Source organism: Cydia pomonella, chromosome 8 (assembly GCF_033807575.1).
Source record: "Cydia pomonella isolate Wapato2018A chromosome 8, ilCydPomo1, whole genome shotgun sequence".
Taxonomy (NCBI): Eukaryota; Metazoa; Arthropoda; class Insecta; order Lepidoptera; family Tortricidae; genus Cydia; species Cydia pomonella.
Window position 1 is genome coordinate 9375322 of NC_084710.1, and position 15226 is coordinate 9390547.

At 40.1% G+C, this 15226-nt stretch overlaps 2 protein-coding genes across 12 annotated transcripts in view; one reads left to right on the forward strand and one right to left on the reverse strand.

Annotated features, from left to right (window-relative positions):
• Positions 1-15226, reverse strand: part of LOC133520506 (uncharacterized) — a 39748-nt gene that overhangs the window by 13617 nt on the left and 10905 nt on the right. For 7 of the 10 annotated variants that reach the window (XM_061854962.1, XM_061854960.1, XM_061854958.1 and 4 more), the window contains exons 2-9: positions 11196-11378; positions 9333-9473; positions 4345-4377; positions 2979-3161; positions 2515-2658; positions 1097-1279; positions 615-746; positions 12-326 (exon numbers count right to left, since the gene is read on the reverse strand). In XM_061854962.1, coding sequence (XP_061710946.1) covers positions 12-326; positions 615-746; positions 1097-1279; positions 2515-2658; positions 2979-3161; positions 4345-4377; positions 9333-9473; positions 11196-11378 — 1314 coding nt within the window. Of the gene's footprint in view, positions 1-11; positions 327-614; positions 747-1096; positions 1280-2514; positions 2659-2978; positions 3162-4344; positions 4378-9332; positions 9474-11195; positions 11379-15226 lie in introns of those variants that run through there. The other 3 variants (XM_061854966.1, XM_061854957.1, XM_061854961.1) reach the window with 2 other exon arrangements.
• On the forward strand, positions 5185-9058 carry LOC133520507 (uncharacterized protein K02A2.6-like). Of its 2 annotated transcripts, XM_061854968.1 has the most exons (2): positions 5185-6291; positions 6708-6870. In XM_061854968.1, the coding sequence occupies exons 1-2, from the start codon at positions 5362-5364 to the stop codon at positions 6720-6722; spliced, it is 945 nt and encodes a 314-aa protein (XP_061710952.1). In that variant the 5' UTR covers positions 5185-5361; the 3' UTR covers positions 6723-6870. The 2 variants fall into 2 exon arrangements, with proteins under 2 accessions (XP_061710952.1, XP_061710951.1); XM_061854967.1 differs by having other exon boundaries at positions 5185-9058.

A 15226-nucleotide genomic window follows, 5' to 3' on the forward strand; every position in this document is an offset into this window, starting at 1 on the left:
AAAATACTTACAGAACAGCACAGCAACGTATGGCATTTTCTCGATGATGAGGTCGAGCATTTCATCAGTGATGTCCTCAATTTCGTCGCTCTCCGCTTGATACCTGAGCCAAGCCAATACTTTTTCTTCCTCTTCCAGATTTCCTTCGTAATAAGTTGGGATGCCTTTTTCGAAATACAGTAGAGTTGGGATCTTTTCAATACCGTATTCTTTGGCTTCTTCATCATTATCGATCTTTACAAACGCAATGCCAAGGGAATCGCATTCGTCATCAATGTTCTCAAGTTCTGCTAAAACTTTCTGAGATTTGCGATCGTTATTGTCATCTGTGAATGAAACCATAGTTTCATCAGAATTACGAATGTAGTTATAAAAGAGTTCAAGTAAGCAAACAAGTCAGATGTGTTATGGTGTGTGTAAATTATGACAGTTATTTTTTACTCTAGTCTAAATACACATACTTATGTATTATATAATAGCTATTTACAAGAATATAATGTCTGGTCAGTCTACTTGTCAGTCTGGTGTTAAAAATCATATCCGCATTCAAACTGCTCTGGAAACAGATTTTATTAGATGTTGCATTTTTTGGAAACTGTATAGTGTGAATTTACAGAATAGCACGGCAATGGTTTTCCCGTCCTTGATCAACTTGTCCAGCATCTCGTCGGTGACGTCCTCGATCTCGTCCTTCTCCAGCTGGCCTATCAGCCACTCCAGAATCTCTTCTTCGTTTTCAAGATCACCTGGAAGTATTCATATTTTATGTGAAGTTATTGCAAATGTTTGGGTAAAATTGGTACAATAGAGAATCTATTAACAATTCACATAAATCAAGTTACTTAATGAAATAATCTATAAACCTAAAAATGATCAGTGAAAGAAACTAAGGAAGTTTATAAGTGTTTAGTGTTTAACATCTTTCAAAATAAGACCTATAAAATTCCTCGCAACCCAGTTTTATGTTCAAACATACGAGTAGATACTGCGATATTTTCAGGTGAAAACATGAACAGTAATAAAATCTATGTAAACACAGTTCTTTATTTTGAAAGACTTTTATTGCTAACAAGTCTATTCGAAATATTATTGTTACCGTCGTAAACGTTGGGGATCTGCTTCTCGAAGTAGACGATGGAGGGAATGTTGTCGATGCCGAAGGAGTCAGCGGCCTTGGCGTCGTCGATCTTGACGAACTGGATGCCGTGGCGGTCACAGTCGTCATCGATGTTTTCGAGCTCGCCAAGGACTGTCATTGATTCCTCGTCACCGTGATCGTCTGTAAAAATATTTTATTTATTTGATCAAATAACAAAATACAGCTATTGAAAGGTCTAGATCATTTCAGAAAAGTAATCATCTGTGAGAGCTTTGTTGAGCATTTTAGGAAAATATTATCAATTTGCAAGGGAAACGGAATATCCCAAGTGAAAATACCCTACATATTCTGGGTATGGTGCCGTGAGATCCGAGGTTGGTTCGGTAAGTTTTAAGAGCGAAAGGTCGGAAATTAACTATACGAGAGTTTGGCCTTGGCATTGAAAATTTTATTTTACCTATATGTTCGGGAGATTCAATGATCCCGTTTAATATTTTATGTAGCAAGAGTTGATCTGCAATCCATCGGCGCTTCACTAAAGGAGATAATTTGAAAACATTTAGTCGACCCTCATATGTCGGAAGAGAACGGAGTTTCTTTTGATGTATGGATAAGAAAAATAGAAACTGTTTCTGAATTCTTTCTATTCTATCTTCGTGGCATTTATACTGAGGGTTCCATACACTTGAACAGTATTCTAAAGTATTCCTTACCGAGGAAGTCTAAGCGGTAATTAGAGCACTTCCTTTGAAAATTTTACAATTGCGCCATGCAAAACCTAATAGCTTATAACTTATTTTTACAATATCGTCTATATGGGCCTTAAACGATAGCTGACTGTCCAATATGACACCCAAATCCTTTATTTCGGAGACTTCTTCAAGAGCGACACTGTTGATATAATATGACGTAGGTAAGAGAAATTGTTTCCTTGTGAATTTAATTTGCTTACACTTATTGATGTTTAAAGGTAGTTGATTTATTTCGGACCATTCGACACTACGAGTTAAGTCTTCCTGTAGTAAAAGTGAATCAGATATTGAATCACTCACTTACTTACTTTGAAAATCATTAAGTAATTTTAATGCATACAGCCGAAGATCTTTTATTAGTTGCACCAGCATGAAATGGTTCAAGGTTGCAAATGAACCGTAACCTATTTTAGTGAAAGCTATAATTTCCCGTTTGACGTCATTTACAAGTGTAACCCACATTTTCTCCTTTGAAGTAAGTGTAAATATATTTTTAGAAGTAAAGTTTGGCATGATTAATTGTTATTTATTTCTATTAAGTAAGTAGCTATTATTTTCAAATACCATAGTGGGAATAAAGAGTCGAAAAACAACTTCAAAATACTCGCAAAAGGGTTGGACTGGTTGAGCTTGTAGGTTCATTTAAAACCCGTATGTACGTACAGAAGACAACAACAAGGTTATCCACGTTGCCTATGAGGGTGTTGAGGGTCTTTGCTGTGACGTCTTCGATGACATCTTCTTCGTCGCCAGTGGACTTGTTGGCAATCAACCACTCCAGGACATCCTCCTCTTTGCTCAACTCATCTACAATTTCAATGTCACGTTAGAATACAGCGTGAATTTTATTAGCTTGGCTTACCACGATTTGTTAATAGATTTACAATAACAACTAAATGCAAATACAATTAAACAAATAGTTAAAAAATACTGAATATCTACTAAATATGTAGAACAATAAAATTATTTTTAATAAATGACAAAGTATCAATAAATGCTACGAATGACAAGACACTGGTATGATTACCGCAAATGATGTTATGCGGAATGCTGCCAAGGCTTGTATATGATGCATCCGTCCATGTCGTAACCATTGTAACTAATCCATAAAAAGCTCTGTGACTCACTTTCATAGATAATTGGTATTTCATGCCTGTAGTACACCAGTCTTGGCAGCTCTCCAAGACTATACTCCTCGGCTAGTTCTTCGTCGTGGATCTTGACAAACCCGATTCCCAGCTGGTCAGCTTCGTCATCGATGTTCTCCAGCTCTTGAAGAGCCTTCGCACATTTCTTGCATTCAGGCTTGTCTGAAACACCATGTCGGGATATTTAAACTTTAATATCAACTACATTGGTTTAAGAATAATTATGTGTACTGCTGTTTGCATACCTCCATGCTCCAAGGATTCTAAAGCAGTGCTATTATTGTATGCAGTACTCAAAATTACGATGAGTGTTGTGTGTTACTGGAAAATTAGGTGTTTTAATTGTGTGTGCATATGAAGCGTGTGTCGTGCAGTATGGACGCCTCAGGCATCCTACGATTCGCATAAGTAGAATATAAAGCGGGGTCGACTATGTCCTATGGGACTATAATATAACAAGGTGCCTGGATTCTAATCGCTAAACAATAAAGTGCGTTGGGGCTTAGTGTACTGTGGTTGGGGTTCACTAAAATTGTTACCACATTTTCTGTTTCTATTCAAATTGTATTATTACACAAATGTGCATCTCGACCTCGGCCATATTTCTCTGCATAGTCTAGAGTATATAAATAGGTGAGCGTAAACAATTTGTGACATGCCGTCCGCTCCCATCACAGATTTAGGTCAAGGTCAATTCTTAAACCGACGAAGATTTGGGTTGGTTCGGGATGTTTCATGAGACAATGGGTTTTGAATAGTCCGTTGTCGTCGGGGAGAACGCGACGTGCGTGACAGGTCGGTGGGGCCGTCAATCCCGGCGGCTAACGACGGAAATAGAAGCTCTGAAATAGCTCGCCACTCGGCCCGATAATGCAAACGCGTTTTTGATTCTACTCTTCCCGTTAGGCTAGACTGGATTCATAGTTTGGCGATTTCAAGTAGCTTGATAATAGCTTGCTTTAGATAAGACCAAATATGCGTTCTCGCCGGAAGTTCATGGGTCGATTCTCTGTTCAGTCGTAGATTTAATCTCGAGAGTTAGTAAATTTCAGTTCAAATTGTAGGATACCTAGTCAAATTTGGATAACAAGGGTCGATTCTTTTGTGATTTCATGACTCAGACTATGTGGCATTGTGATAGAGACAAGATTTCAATTAACATTATATTCTTCGAAATAATTTGTAAACATTTTAACCTAAGATTTTCCCTTACTGCCAATCTAGTTTAGCTGAAGCCAAAGCGCGGCTGAAACATAAAAATTACACAAATACTATTCTACAAAGCGAGAAGAGTTATGCCACACGAACATAAAAGGAACATGCCGCCAGCTAGAATGTTACTTACTGTTCGATGGGCCGCAACTTTTGTGATCGGGACCTACGCCAAAAACACAGTAAAAAAACCAACGCCACAATGTACAAGTACAGAACACCACAGTACGCTTAGAGATAGAATGGCGTACCCTCTGTAAACTATAGCTTCAAAATGAAAGACACTTACAATTAAAACTACTGTACAGTACTGTATTTATATAACAGCTCCAATGAAACTAAAGTGAGTTAATTATTTATATTAGTTTAAAATACTCGGGTTTTTTGATTCCGTATAAAAACCAAATAAGTACATACGTAGGTACATCTTGCATTCAGATATAAGTAGGTCATGGTATATCTTATACCTTTAAACGAGCAATACTTGTATATATATTTCTGTGATCTCGGAATGGGCTCTAACGATTTCGCTGAAATTTGGTATATGGGGGTTTTTGGGGGTATACAATCGATCTAGATTAGTCTTATGTTTGGGAAAAAGCGTGTTTTCGAGTTTCCATGCGTTTTTCTTTCGATGCAGAATATGGTCGCTAATTTCGTGTTGCCGGCCACTGTCCATCTGGTCCAGCGGGTTAAGACGCGGACGGATAGAAACGATTGTTACGGGTTCGAATATCGCCCGGTGACCAACTTTTGTTTTTTTTTTATATGTTCATGTTTATATATAACTTTTTAATTTTTATTGTTTTAGACAAGTTTAATGTAGTAAAAAAATGTAGTTAAGATTATCATCTATACACCACCATATTACAATAAATAGTTATAACCGAGTTCGCCCAGGTACTTGGTATATAACGCAACAATTCCTCTACAAGCCCATAGGTCAATCTCGAGAAGAAAACTGTGATAAACATTCTGTCATGTATGTTGGTAGATGACAGTTGCGAATATACCTTGTTATGGAAAGCGTGTTTCATTACCAGCATTCCAGTATTTCCCCAAAATATTTTACTGGCGACGACGAATACCAAAAATCCGTGCGTGCTACGTATAGTTGTAATAATAGCAAACAAAAGAAAGTGCAAATACGATGTCGGTCGGCAAGATAAGTGAATTTAAAATCCATACGGACGATTGGAGGTTATACATTGAGCGGCTCGAACAATACTTTTTGGTTAATAAAATTGTGGACGATTTAAAGGTTCCCACACTAATAACAGTTATGGGAGCCGAAAGTTATGAACTATTAGTGAGTTTGTGTACCCCAACGAAACCCAGTGAAAAAACATTTAAGGACTTAACCGCCATTATGGAACGGCACTTACAACCGAAACCGAGTGCATTAGCCGAGCGATATAAATTCCGCCATAGGAAGCAGGCTACCAACGAAAGTATAGCGGAGTATGTAGCTATTTTGAAAAGGATGTCGAAGACATGTGAGTTTGGACTTTGGTTGGAAGAGAGCCTCAGGGATCAGCTGGTATGCGGGTTAAGTAGTGAAATGATACGACAGCGGTTATTCGCAGAAGAAAACTTAGATTTTGCCAAAGCGTACAGCTTGGCAGTCAGTTTAGCAGCGGCTGAAAAGGATGCGGCCGTGGTTGAGGGATCGTGCAAAAAGCAGGCTGAGGTCAAGGTGGCCGATTGTCAAGCCATGGCGGGAGCATGGCAGCGTAACGCAAGCGTCGCGACAGGCGATAGGGCGCAGGCTAGCAGCGGGCAATCAGGAGTAAACAGGCAGTTTGGGCAGCGCGCGCATTTCTCGACACGAGGGCAGCAAACGAACGGGCAGCGTACGGGCGCGGCCGCGAGGCAGCCTGCAGCGGCAGGACAGCGCGGGCAGCGACAATGCTCAGTTTGTGGGGGCTCCCACCCGGAAGCGCCGGCGCAGTGCAAATTCGCGCGATATGTGTGCAGAGTGTGTAATCGCGAGGGGCACCTGCGACGTGTTTGCCCTAACGTGACGGGGCATCATAGGGTGGAAGCGATGACAGACATGGACACTGACGACAGCGACGAGGTAATTGTAGTTAGCATGAATCATTTATCAGTGTCTGACTGTAAACCAATAATGATTCCAATTAATGTGCACAATAAATCTTTAAGTATGGAATTAGACACAGGCTGTGCAGTAAGTTGTATAAGTTTGGAATTGTATCAGCGTGAGTTTGCTGATTTAGAATTAAATAAAAGTAATGTAGTGTTAAGATATTATACTGGTGAACTCGTTAAACCGCTAGGAGTAATCAAACCATTAGTTAATTACCGAGATCGGAAGTCATATTTAAATTTATATGTTATCAAAGACGGTATAACGCTTCTTTTAGGTAGACAATGGATAGCGGCCTTGAATATACTTGACTTACCCGGCTATGACGAGTATATGTTAGGGTATGTCAATAGCGAAGATGAAGGCTTTAATATAACGGAATTTAGTTCCAGATTCTCTAAGGTGTTTGAAGACGGTTTGGGCCGGTTCACGGGCGGCCAAGTGAGCATACACCTGCGGCCTGAGGCGCAGCCGGTGTTCCTGCGCGCGCGGCCGCTGGCGTACGCACTGCGCGAGCCGGTAGAGCGCGCGCTGGAGCAGCTGGTGCGTGACGGCGTGCTCACCCCCGTCGACCGCTCCGACTGGGCTACCCCGATCGTCCCCGTGGTGAAGAAAGATGGTAATATTAGAATATGTGCCGACTATAAGTTGACTATAAATAAAGTTCTTGAAGTTGACCGTTATCCACTGCCTAGGGTAGAAGATCTGCTAGTGCGCCTCGACGGCGGAGATCGGTTTAGTAAAATTGACTTATCCCAGGCGTATGCTCAGTTTGAGCTAGATGAGTCCAAGAAAGTCACAGTAATAAATACCCATAAGGGTCTTTTCATGTATAACCGGCTCGTGTACGGATTGTCGTCCAGCCCGGGTATTTTTCAGCGCCGGTTAGAACAGCTGTTTGCAGATTTGCCTCACGTAGGGGTCTTCCTGGACGATATTATTATTACGGGTACGGATACTAGGAGCCATATCGAGAATTTGCATAAAGTCTTTGATAGATTACAATCTTTTGGTTTGCGAGTAAAAAAAAGAAAAGTGCGCGTTCTTTCAAAAAACGGTAAATTACTTAGGCCATGTCATTAGCAAGGACGGAGTACAGACATGTCCGGACAAGATTACGGCAATAATAAATACTCCGACTCCTACAAACATAACCGAGTTAAGGGCATTCATAGGCCTCGTTATGTATTATTCGAAATTTGTGGCAAACGTAAGTACAATATTAGCACCTTTATACATGTTACTGAGGGCAGGTGTAAGATTCGAGTGGAATGATGAGTGCCAGGTTGCGTTCGACAGGGTTAAGAGTGCATTATGCTCTAGTAAAGTGTTAGTGCATTACTCGGTATCGCTACCGCTAGTTCTAACTTCAGACGCGAGTAGCGTCGGCGTCGCCGCTGTGATATCGCACCTCACGGCGGAGGGCGAGCGGCCCATTGCTTATGCGTCGCGGGCGCTCACCACAGCGGAGCGCGCGTACGCACAGATCGATCGCGAAGCGTTGGGGATTATTTTTGGTATTAGGAAATTTCACCAATACCTATATGGGAGAAAGTTTATTTTAAGAACGGATCACAAACCGTTGACCCATATATTTGGTAATAAAGTGGGGATACCAGTCATGGCGGCATCACGAATACAGCGCTGGGCCGTTCTTCTGTCAGGATACGACTATGAAATCGAGTACGTTGCGTCAGCTAAAAATTGCGCGGATGCCTTGTCGCGTTTGCCTCAGACCGGCAGAGATCACCAGGCGAGTTCGGAGGTAACTTATGTTAATTTCGTAGAAGATTTTTTACCAGTAACCAATGAAGACGTAAAGAAGACTACAGAAAAAGATATTTTGTTGACTAGAATCATGTCGTATGTGCAATCGGGTTGGCCAACGGGGCAATTGGAAGAAAATCTAAATCCGTTTTATGTTAGGCGTAACGAAATGTATATAGATAGGGGCTGCCTGATGTGGGGATATAGAATGATAATACCGTGTGATTTAAGAGAGATCATATTACAGCAGCTGCATACTAGTCACATGGGCATAGTCAAAACGAAGGCCCTAGCTCGCAGCTACGTGTGGTGGCCGGGTATTGACGCCGACGTGGAGGCGCTGTGCCGGCGCTGCGACACGTGCGCGGCCGAGGCGCCGGCGCCGGCTCGCGCGCAGCCGTCTCCTTGGCCGTACCCACCACGGGTATGGAGTAGACTACATTGTGATTTTTTGGGACCATTTAAAAGCAAGGTTTTTTTTGTCTTAGTTGATGCGGGCTCTAAATGGATCGAGATATTCGAAATGTCACGAACAAACGCGTTATCCGTCATTAAAGTGCTTCGAGAGACGTTCGCGCGTTTCGGGTTACCGGCGGAAATCGTTTCTGATCAAGGGCCACCTTTCACGAGCGTAGAATTCGGGGATTTTTTAAAACGTAACGGAATACGACAGTACTTCTCACCTATTTATCATCAATCGTCTAATGGCGCAGCGGAAGCCGCCGTGAAACTTTGTAAACGCGCCCTAAAGAAGGCGTATCGAGACAAGGTAGATGTAGAAGCCGCCTTACAAACTTATTTGATGGCCTATAGAAATAGTGCACAAAGCACGACCGGGGAAAGCCCAGCGATGCTTTTGATGAGGCACACTCTTAGGACACGTTTAGATTTGTTGCGCGGCGATGGTATTGTTGAACAACGGGTTCACAATGCGCAGGAGCGGCAGGTGCGGGCGGCAGGGGGCGCCACGCGCGCTGTGGCGCGAGGCGCCCGGTTGAAACTTAAGCTCGAGATTTTTCCCTTGATGTAAGCCAAAACTACACGTATTATATATATAGTAAATGTATGCACACGTAAGAAACTCATTTGCTATTAATCCACCCACCTGACATGTTATACTTAGCAAAGTATTTTTGAGATCACTTTAATTTCAAAGGAGCGTAATGTTAGTTGAGAAATTGCTTTTATCACGATAGCTGATAAGTGGACGAAGACGAAAACCCTCTTTCCACGCGTATACTCACAAAAGAGAACGGCAACGTATTCCGTGTCCTCGATGATCTTGGACAGGATCTTCTGGTTTACCTCTTCTATCCGGTCCGGAAGGTCCATGGCTTCTAAACTCGTCAGGAAATCCAGGACGCTTTCTTCGTCCATGAGATCTCCTGGAAATGTAAAAGAATTTTAATTACTGGCAGCAGAAGTTGAAGACATTTTTGAAATTCTCGTTATGATTCTTTGGTCATACGTCCTATTTAGTTTTCTCATCCCATGTTCCTATTACATCAAGTTGATTCTGGTTAAATATTTCATCATGAGTAAAACTACCAATGTTATATCACTGAGTCCAATTATTTTAAGACTTGTGGTTTTTCAAATGTGACAAATTTAATATCTTTATATTTATCACAGTCGCGTTAGTCATCGAGATACATTTTTAGGGTCCCGTAGCCAAATGGCAAAAAACGGAACCCTTATAGATTCGTCATGTCCGTCTGTCTGTCCGATTATGTCACAGCCACTTTTTTCCGAAACTATTACATACTTAGAACTGAAAAAACTGTAACTTCTAAAATAACAGAATGAAAAATCTAAAAAAAATATATGATATACATTACCATGCAAACTTCCACCGAAAATTGGTTTGAACCAGATCTAGTAAGTAGTTTTTTTAATACGTCAAAAATGGTACGGAACCCTTCATTGGCGAGTCCGACTCGCACTTGGCCGCTTTTTTTATAGACCGCCTTTGAAGATATCGGCTGTGAATTAATTTAGAGCATCTCGAATTTCTTGAATTGTGCGGAAAATAGTCAATGCTATCAGATCTGGTTTTAATAAATCTACTTATTGGTGTGTGATATAGTTTTATAGATGTCCGAGAATACCGTAGGCACTTAGCACTGCAACGGTAACGGTAACCACAGACACCGAAAATCGAAATTTTGTTAGGTTAGGTATCTGCCACTTATCGGTCTTGCATATTTGAGTGATATTTGCTGCAGGAGGTCACGGGTAACATATATTCGTATTACGGTGCGAATTTACTGCGGTGTAGGTACTCTGTATGCTTTTCAGTTGGTTTGGAACCATTGACAAAACTTTTAAAATAAGACATATTATTTTCCGCTTTCAAGATTCCCTGTACGCCCACATGATTTACAAATCGCTATCTGCGTAAATAACTTTTACAATGTCATGTAGCCATTCTTTTAAAGCCTGACCAGTAATATATGATCACGCGCCATATTGCGGAATTTCTTTGGAACTAAACTTTTCATACTAAACTAAACTGTCACCCTATACATGAGAATAACAGCGCCCTCTTGACAATTATCATATATTTCTGGTCGGGCTTTATTTTGTTTTTAGTACTAGATCAACCTCTACCATCCTCTACTACCGATACTAACTTATGGGCTAAATCTAAATGCAACACTGACGGCCCCTGGCGCTTTCTGGTCACACTACCTAACCTTTTCAACAAACCAGAAAGTTTGCACGCTACATTTAGTTTAATTTTAATTTTCATAAAAGTCAAGGTGAATTTATTTTTCTTCCAAATTAATGTTAGAGACTACTGAAATAGTAGGTTAGTATCATATATGCCTATCAAAATAATATTGTAATCATCATAAAACTTTGTAACTTTATCAGTAATAATAATCATTAATCACTCCTGATCCTTGATATGGTGAGACGTCTGAGGTATTAGACATCCGAGAATTTTGGGTTTCTCTGATTTATCGTATGCCAAATTTTCATTCGACTAGATAATTTTTTAAGGCCATTAACTTTTACGACAAAAATAACATCAATATAAAAATATGGCAAATGCTAAGACAGGAGAGTATCGAATGACTAGTAGCCGAGATTAACAAACTAACCTTCGTAAATGATCGGTTCCTTCTCACGGAAGTACGTGAGGGCGGGAAATTTCGTGATGCCATACTGCTTGGCGAGCCTCTTGTCGTTGATCTTGACGAAGTCCACCCCGAACGTGTCTGTGTCGTCGTCTATCTTCTCTAGCTCTTCTAACACTTTGTCACATGTCACGCAGCTTCTTGCATCTGTTGGTGATATGATAAAACGTGAATCACAAGACCTCTATAGATTCGGGCTATGGAACTCCGAACGGCCCCGGCCCGGCCTCAGCTCTACTGTTTCCGGGCAGGATTTAATGCCCGCATCGCGTGCCAAAAGTGCTTGCAGGCTGAACCTGGATCCGCAGGGTTTGTGGATATAAATTAAAAAAGCAATAGATGTCGTTGGCATTGCCGGGTCTGGTGGAAGTATAACAGAATAACTAGATTTGCTAGATTTGTCAAAAATATTTGCATGTGAGTATTGTGAGTGTGATGGTTGCCACGCAAATAAACTGAATTAGTACATTACATAAAATGCAGTCATGTTGACTTGATACGTTTGTGTTGCGAGGTGGTTGCAATCGATGCCAATAAACTGTTTACACAAGTTTTTTAAAACACAACAGATCGCCAAGCATCGACCGCTTCACGAAATCGGTCTCTGCACAATCGTTCAGGAATATAACATACATAGTGGGAAATCCATTGGTTCGGTTATGGCTATTATGAATGGCCCATTTTATGAACAGTTGTATTACCTACACTTTACTTTTTTTTAAATTTAGGTTTTTATTGTTTTTACTCAGAATCAAGTGCTCGTTCCATCCTAATAGGAAAAAAAAGTGTCCCAAATCTTCCATATATTTTAAGTTTTTTTCCATTTCGTCGACCTCCTAAGAAAGCCGTAAAGGCGTAAAGTCAGGAAATTAGAAGGGATCAAAAGATATGGCGCGAAACCTGAAGATATGGCCATCACGCGGATGTTAACATTTTACATCAATACCTAACTTTGAAAATAATACTTCTATTTAAAATGTTGGTGGTCACATTCCTCGGCTCGGCTATATCACTATCTATAGCTATTTCATACTAAAATAATGCTGTATGCAGGTAACGATTAGGTAAATGAAAATGATACATGTTTTCGTGATTGTAAATATATTGAGTAACTGTTTTACTCTTACTGACTAGACTAGACTAGGCTCAGTATTGACGGAAAACTTGTCATGACATTTAATCTTGTCCTTGGGTTAGGTATTGGGACCGTGCGAAGTGCATGGTGGGGGTAAGTAAAGCGATCCCAGCGCATAAGGTGGTAAAAAATAGAACTAACTGCGGATAGCGTCTTAAACATTTCGTACAAGTTATATGGCTAGAAATGAAACTTTAATTTACAATTTCTCCTGAAATATTCATTTAAATTGTATGGTGTATGGGACCATTGTAATCTGTATGAATTATGAAATGCTTAATATAACTAACGTATTTAATTTGATAATTATTAATACTGTGTCTGTGTAAATAGCTTTGCAAATGCCACATACTACGTGATCTTTTTCTAGAAATTAAGAATAGATATAGTAAGTTATCTTTAAAAGATAGACATTTAACATCGCGGACTTTTTTGCAGACCTATGAATGAGAAACAACCCCACCATACATTGTTATAGCTCAAACGGATTAGGCAGCGTTTTCGATTAAAGTTCCTAGCCAGCGTGATTTTTTCCGACAACATCGTTATATTTCAACCAATTTACACAAGACCTTAACAAGTTATATACCTAAGCTTTCCTCAAGAATCACTCTATTGATAGATCAAAGTCGTATGAAAATGTGTAGTTTTTAATTTTGGAGCAGTTTTATAAGATGTAGTGGATTGACGTTTTCCTCTAGACTTGCGGACGCTAGGTTGCGTGACAGTCGATCATTACGAGTATGCTTACTGGAGGATCAGCGATAGTTTCAAAGCTAACATTATGCTGAGTTGGGTCCGTTTCATGATGAATGCCGCGAGCCAGCTTGGTCGCTTGCGCTAATTGGACCCGGGTACGTCCTTAAACTACGTCCACAAGAGAGGTATGGGCATTGTGAATGTCATCTCGCTTTGTGTGGTAGGGCACAGCACAGCGGATGTCATTCCAGATCTAGAGCAGAGCCCAACTGGGGAAGTACCTCCACCTTACAGAAAACCGCAGCCAAATAACACTAGACCCTACTCATAGTGTTGTGTTCCTGCTGGTGAGTAAGGTTGCCAGAGCTCAACGAGGGACGGGAGGGGGTTAGGGTCGGTAACGCGCATGTAAATCCTCTGGAGTTGCAGGCGTACATAGGCTACGGATACTGCTTACCATCAGGCGGGCCGTACGCTTGTTTGCCACCGACGTAGTATAAAAAAAAACTATAACATCATACAAAATAAAATTGCGGTGGACTACGCATAACGTAGGGTTCCATAGCTTTAGATCAGTATATTTAGCTCAGTATACTACATTAACAGTATGCTAATGGTTCTGGGTTCGAATTCTAATAGAAAGATTTTTTGTGTAATGTGCTCAGTCTCAGTACGAACTTTTTTGTTTAGGTAGGACTAGTTCACTCTGTGTAGGTTGCCCCAAAAGGTAAGATATTTTCACCACACCTACTGGTAAAGGCCCTCTTGATAGTCTTGATTGTTCAAAAACAAATGAGAAACATGCATTTTATCCACATGTGGGCCAAAGTAATCAGATGCAAATGTTGAGTTGTTTCCTTATGTTAGCTGGAGGAATTGCCTTTTAATGATGATTGATTTGGTTAGATTATTTTGGTATTTCATATTTAGTATTTTCCTCGCGTAGGTGTGGTGAAAATTTGTGTTTCACTCGGAGGCAAAGTTTGTGTTAAACAAACTCGTGCCTTGAAACCCTCGCAGCGCTCAATATTCCACTTCTCGAATCTTTTGCTAGCTCAGGTATCAATATGAGCACGAGCGGTTAAACAACAACTTTACCCCCTTGTAAAACAAATAACTATTATACACTAGTGACTATGTGAGCTGGTAGACCTTGCCATAAGCTGAAATTTTTAAAATAAAAAATATTTACTACATTGAATCATTATCCCAGCAAACTCACAATAGTCTTAAGTGCCATAGGCCCTGTCGGTGCTTAAAAACTTGAGGCCTATTTTCGCAATTTTGAAACTTTTCCAAAAAACGAAACGACAATTACAAAAGGTGAATCGTTTAAGAAATGCGACCTGCATAGGAGAACATCCGGACGTACGAAAGCATTTTTGCCTAAGCAGAAATGGTGACCTTTGCTAACTCTCGGTCTAATTATCAGTAATTTTTCAGTACTCTTAGTACTAGCAATACGAAAAAGGATTGGGAACTCGCCCTGCTTCAGTAAAACATAACATTGTGTACCTAAGTACCAAACGATGCCTATATGGAGGGAGAAATAGATGCGCATAACAAAAGTATGAGAGTTTTATTTTTGCTTAAACTTTTAAATTGTAAATATTTGTATAATGTTAAATGCTACAATATACACGGTGCTCACGAGGAACCCGAAAGATTTTGACAGTGTATTACTGATCACATTTAGAGACTAAAATGTCATATTAACTTTTCTGGATTTCACCTAGTTTCAGAGTTGATATCAATGTATAAAAAAAAAAACATCTTTTTATCGTAACTTACTGCAAAACGCCTTTTTGATCGCGATGATGCCATTATGGGGCGTAGTCTAAATATCCTTATTGATAGATGTCAAAAAGTGACAAGTAACCTTTGCAAGAACTAGTTTTTACAAAAAAAAAATCGTAAAAAATATTCTCAGTGCCAGTTTTACCATAACATTAACTTTTTATGTACAAATACGTTCAACATTTGAAAAAAAAAAAAAATTTTTTTTTGCGAAATTTACTGTAACTCATATAACAATTTTTCCTTCTTTTGGCCTCAGAAGTACGTGGTTAAAATCTTTCGGGTTCCTCGTGAGCACCGTGTATAATTATCACGAAGGCTAATTAATATATCGGCATCTAACGTAACGTATGTAACTCCATTA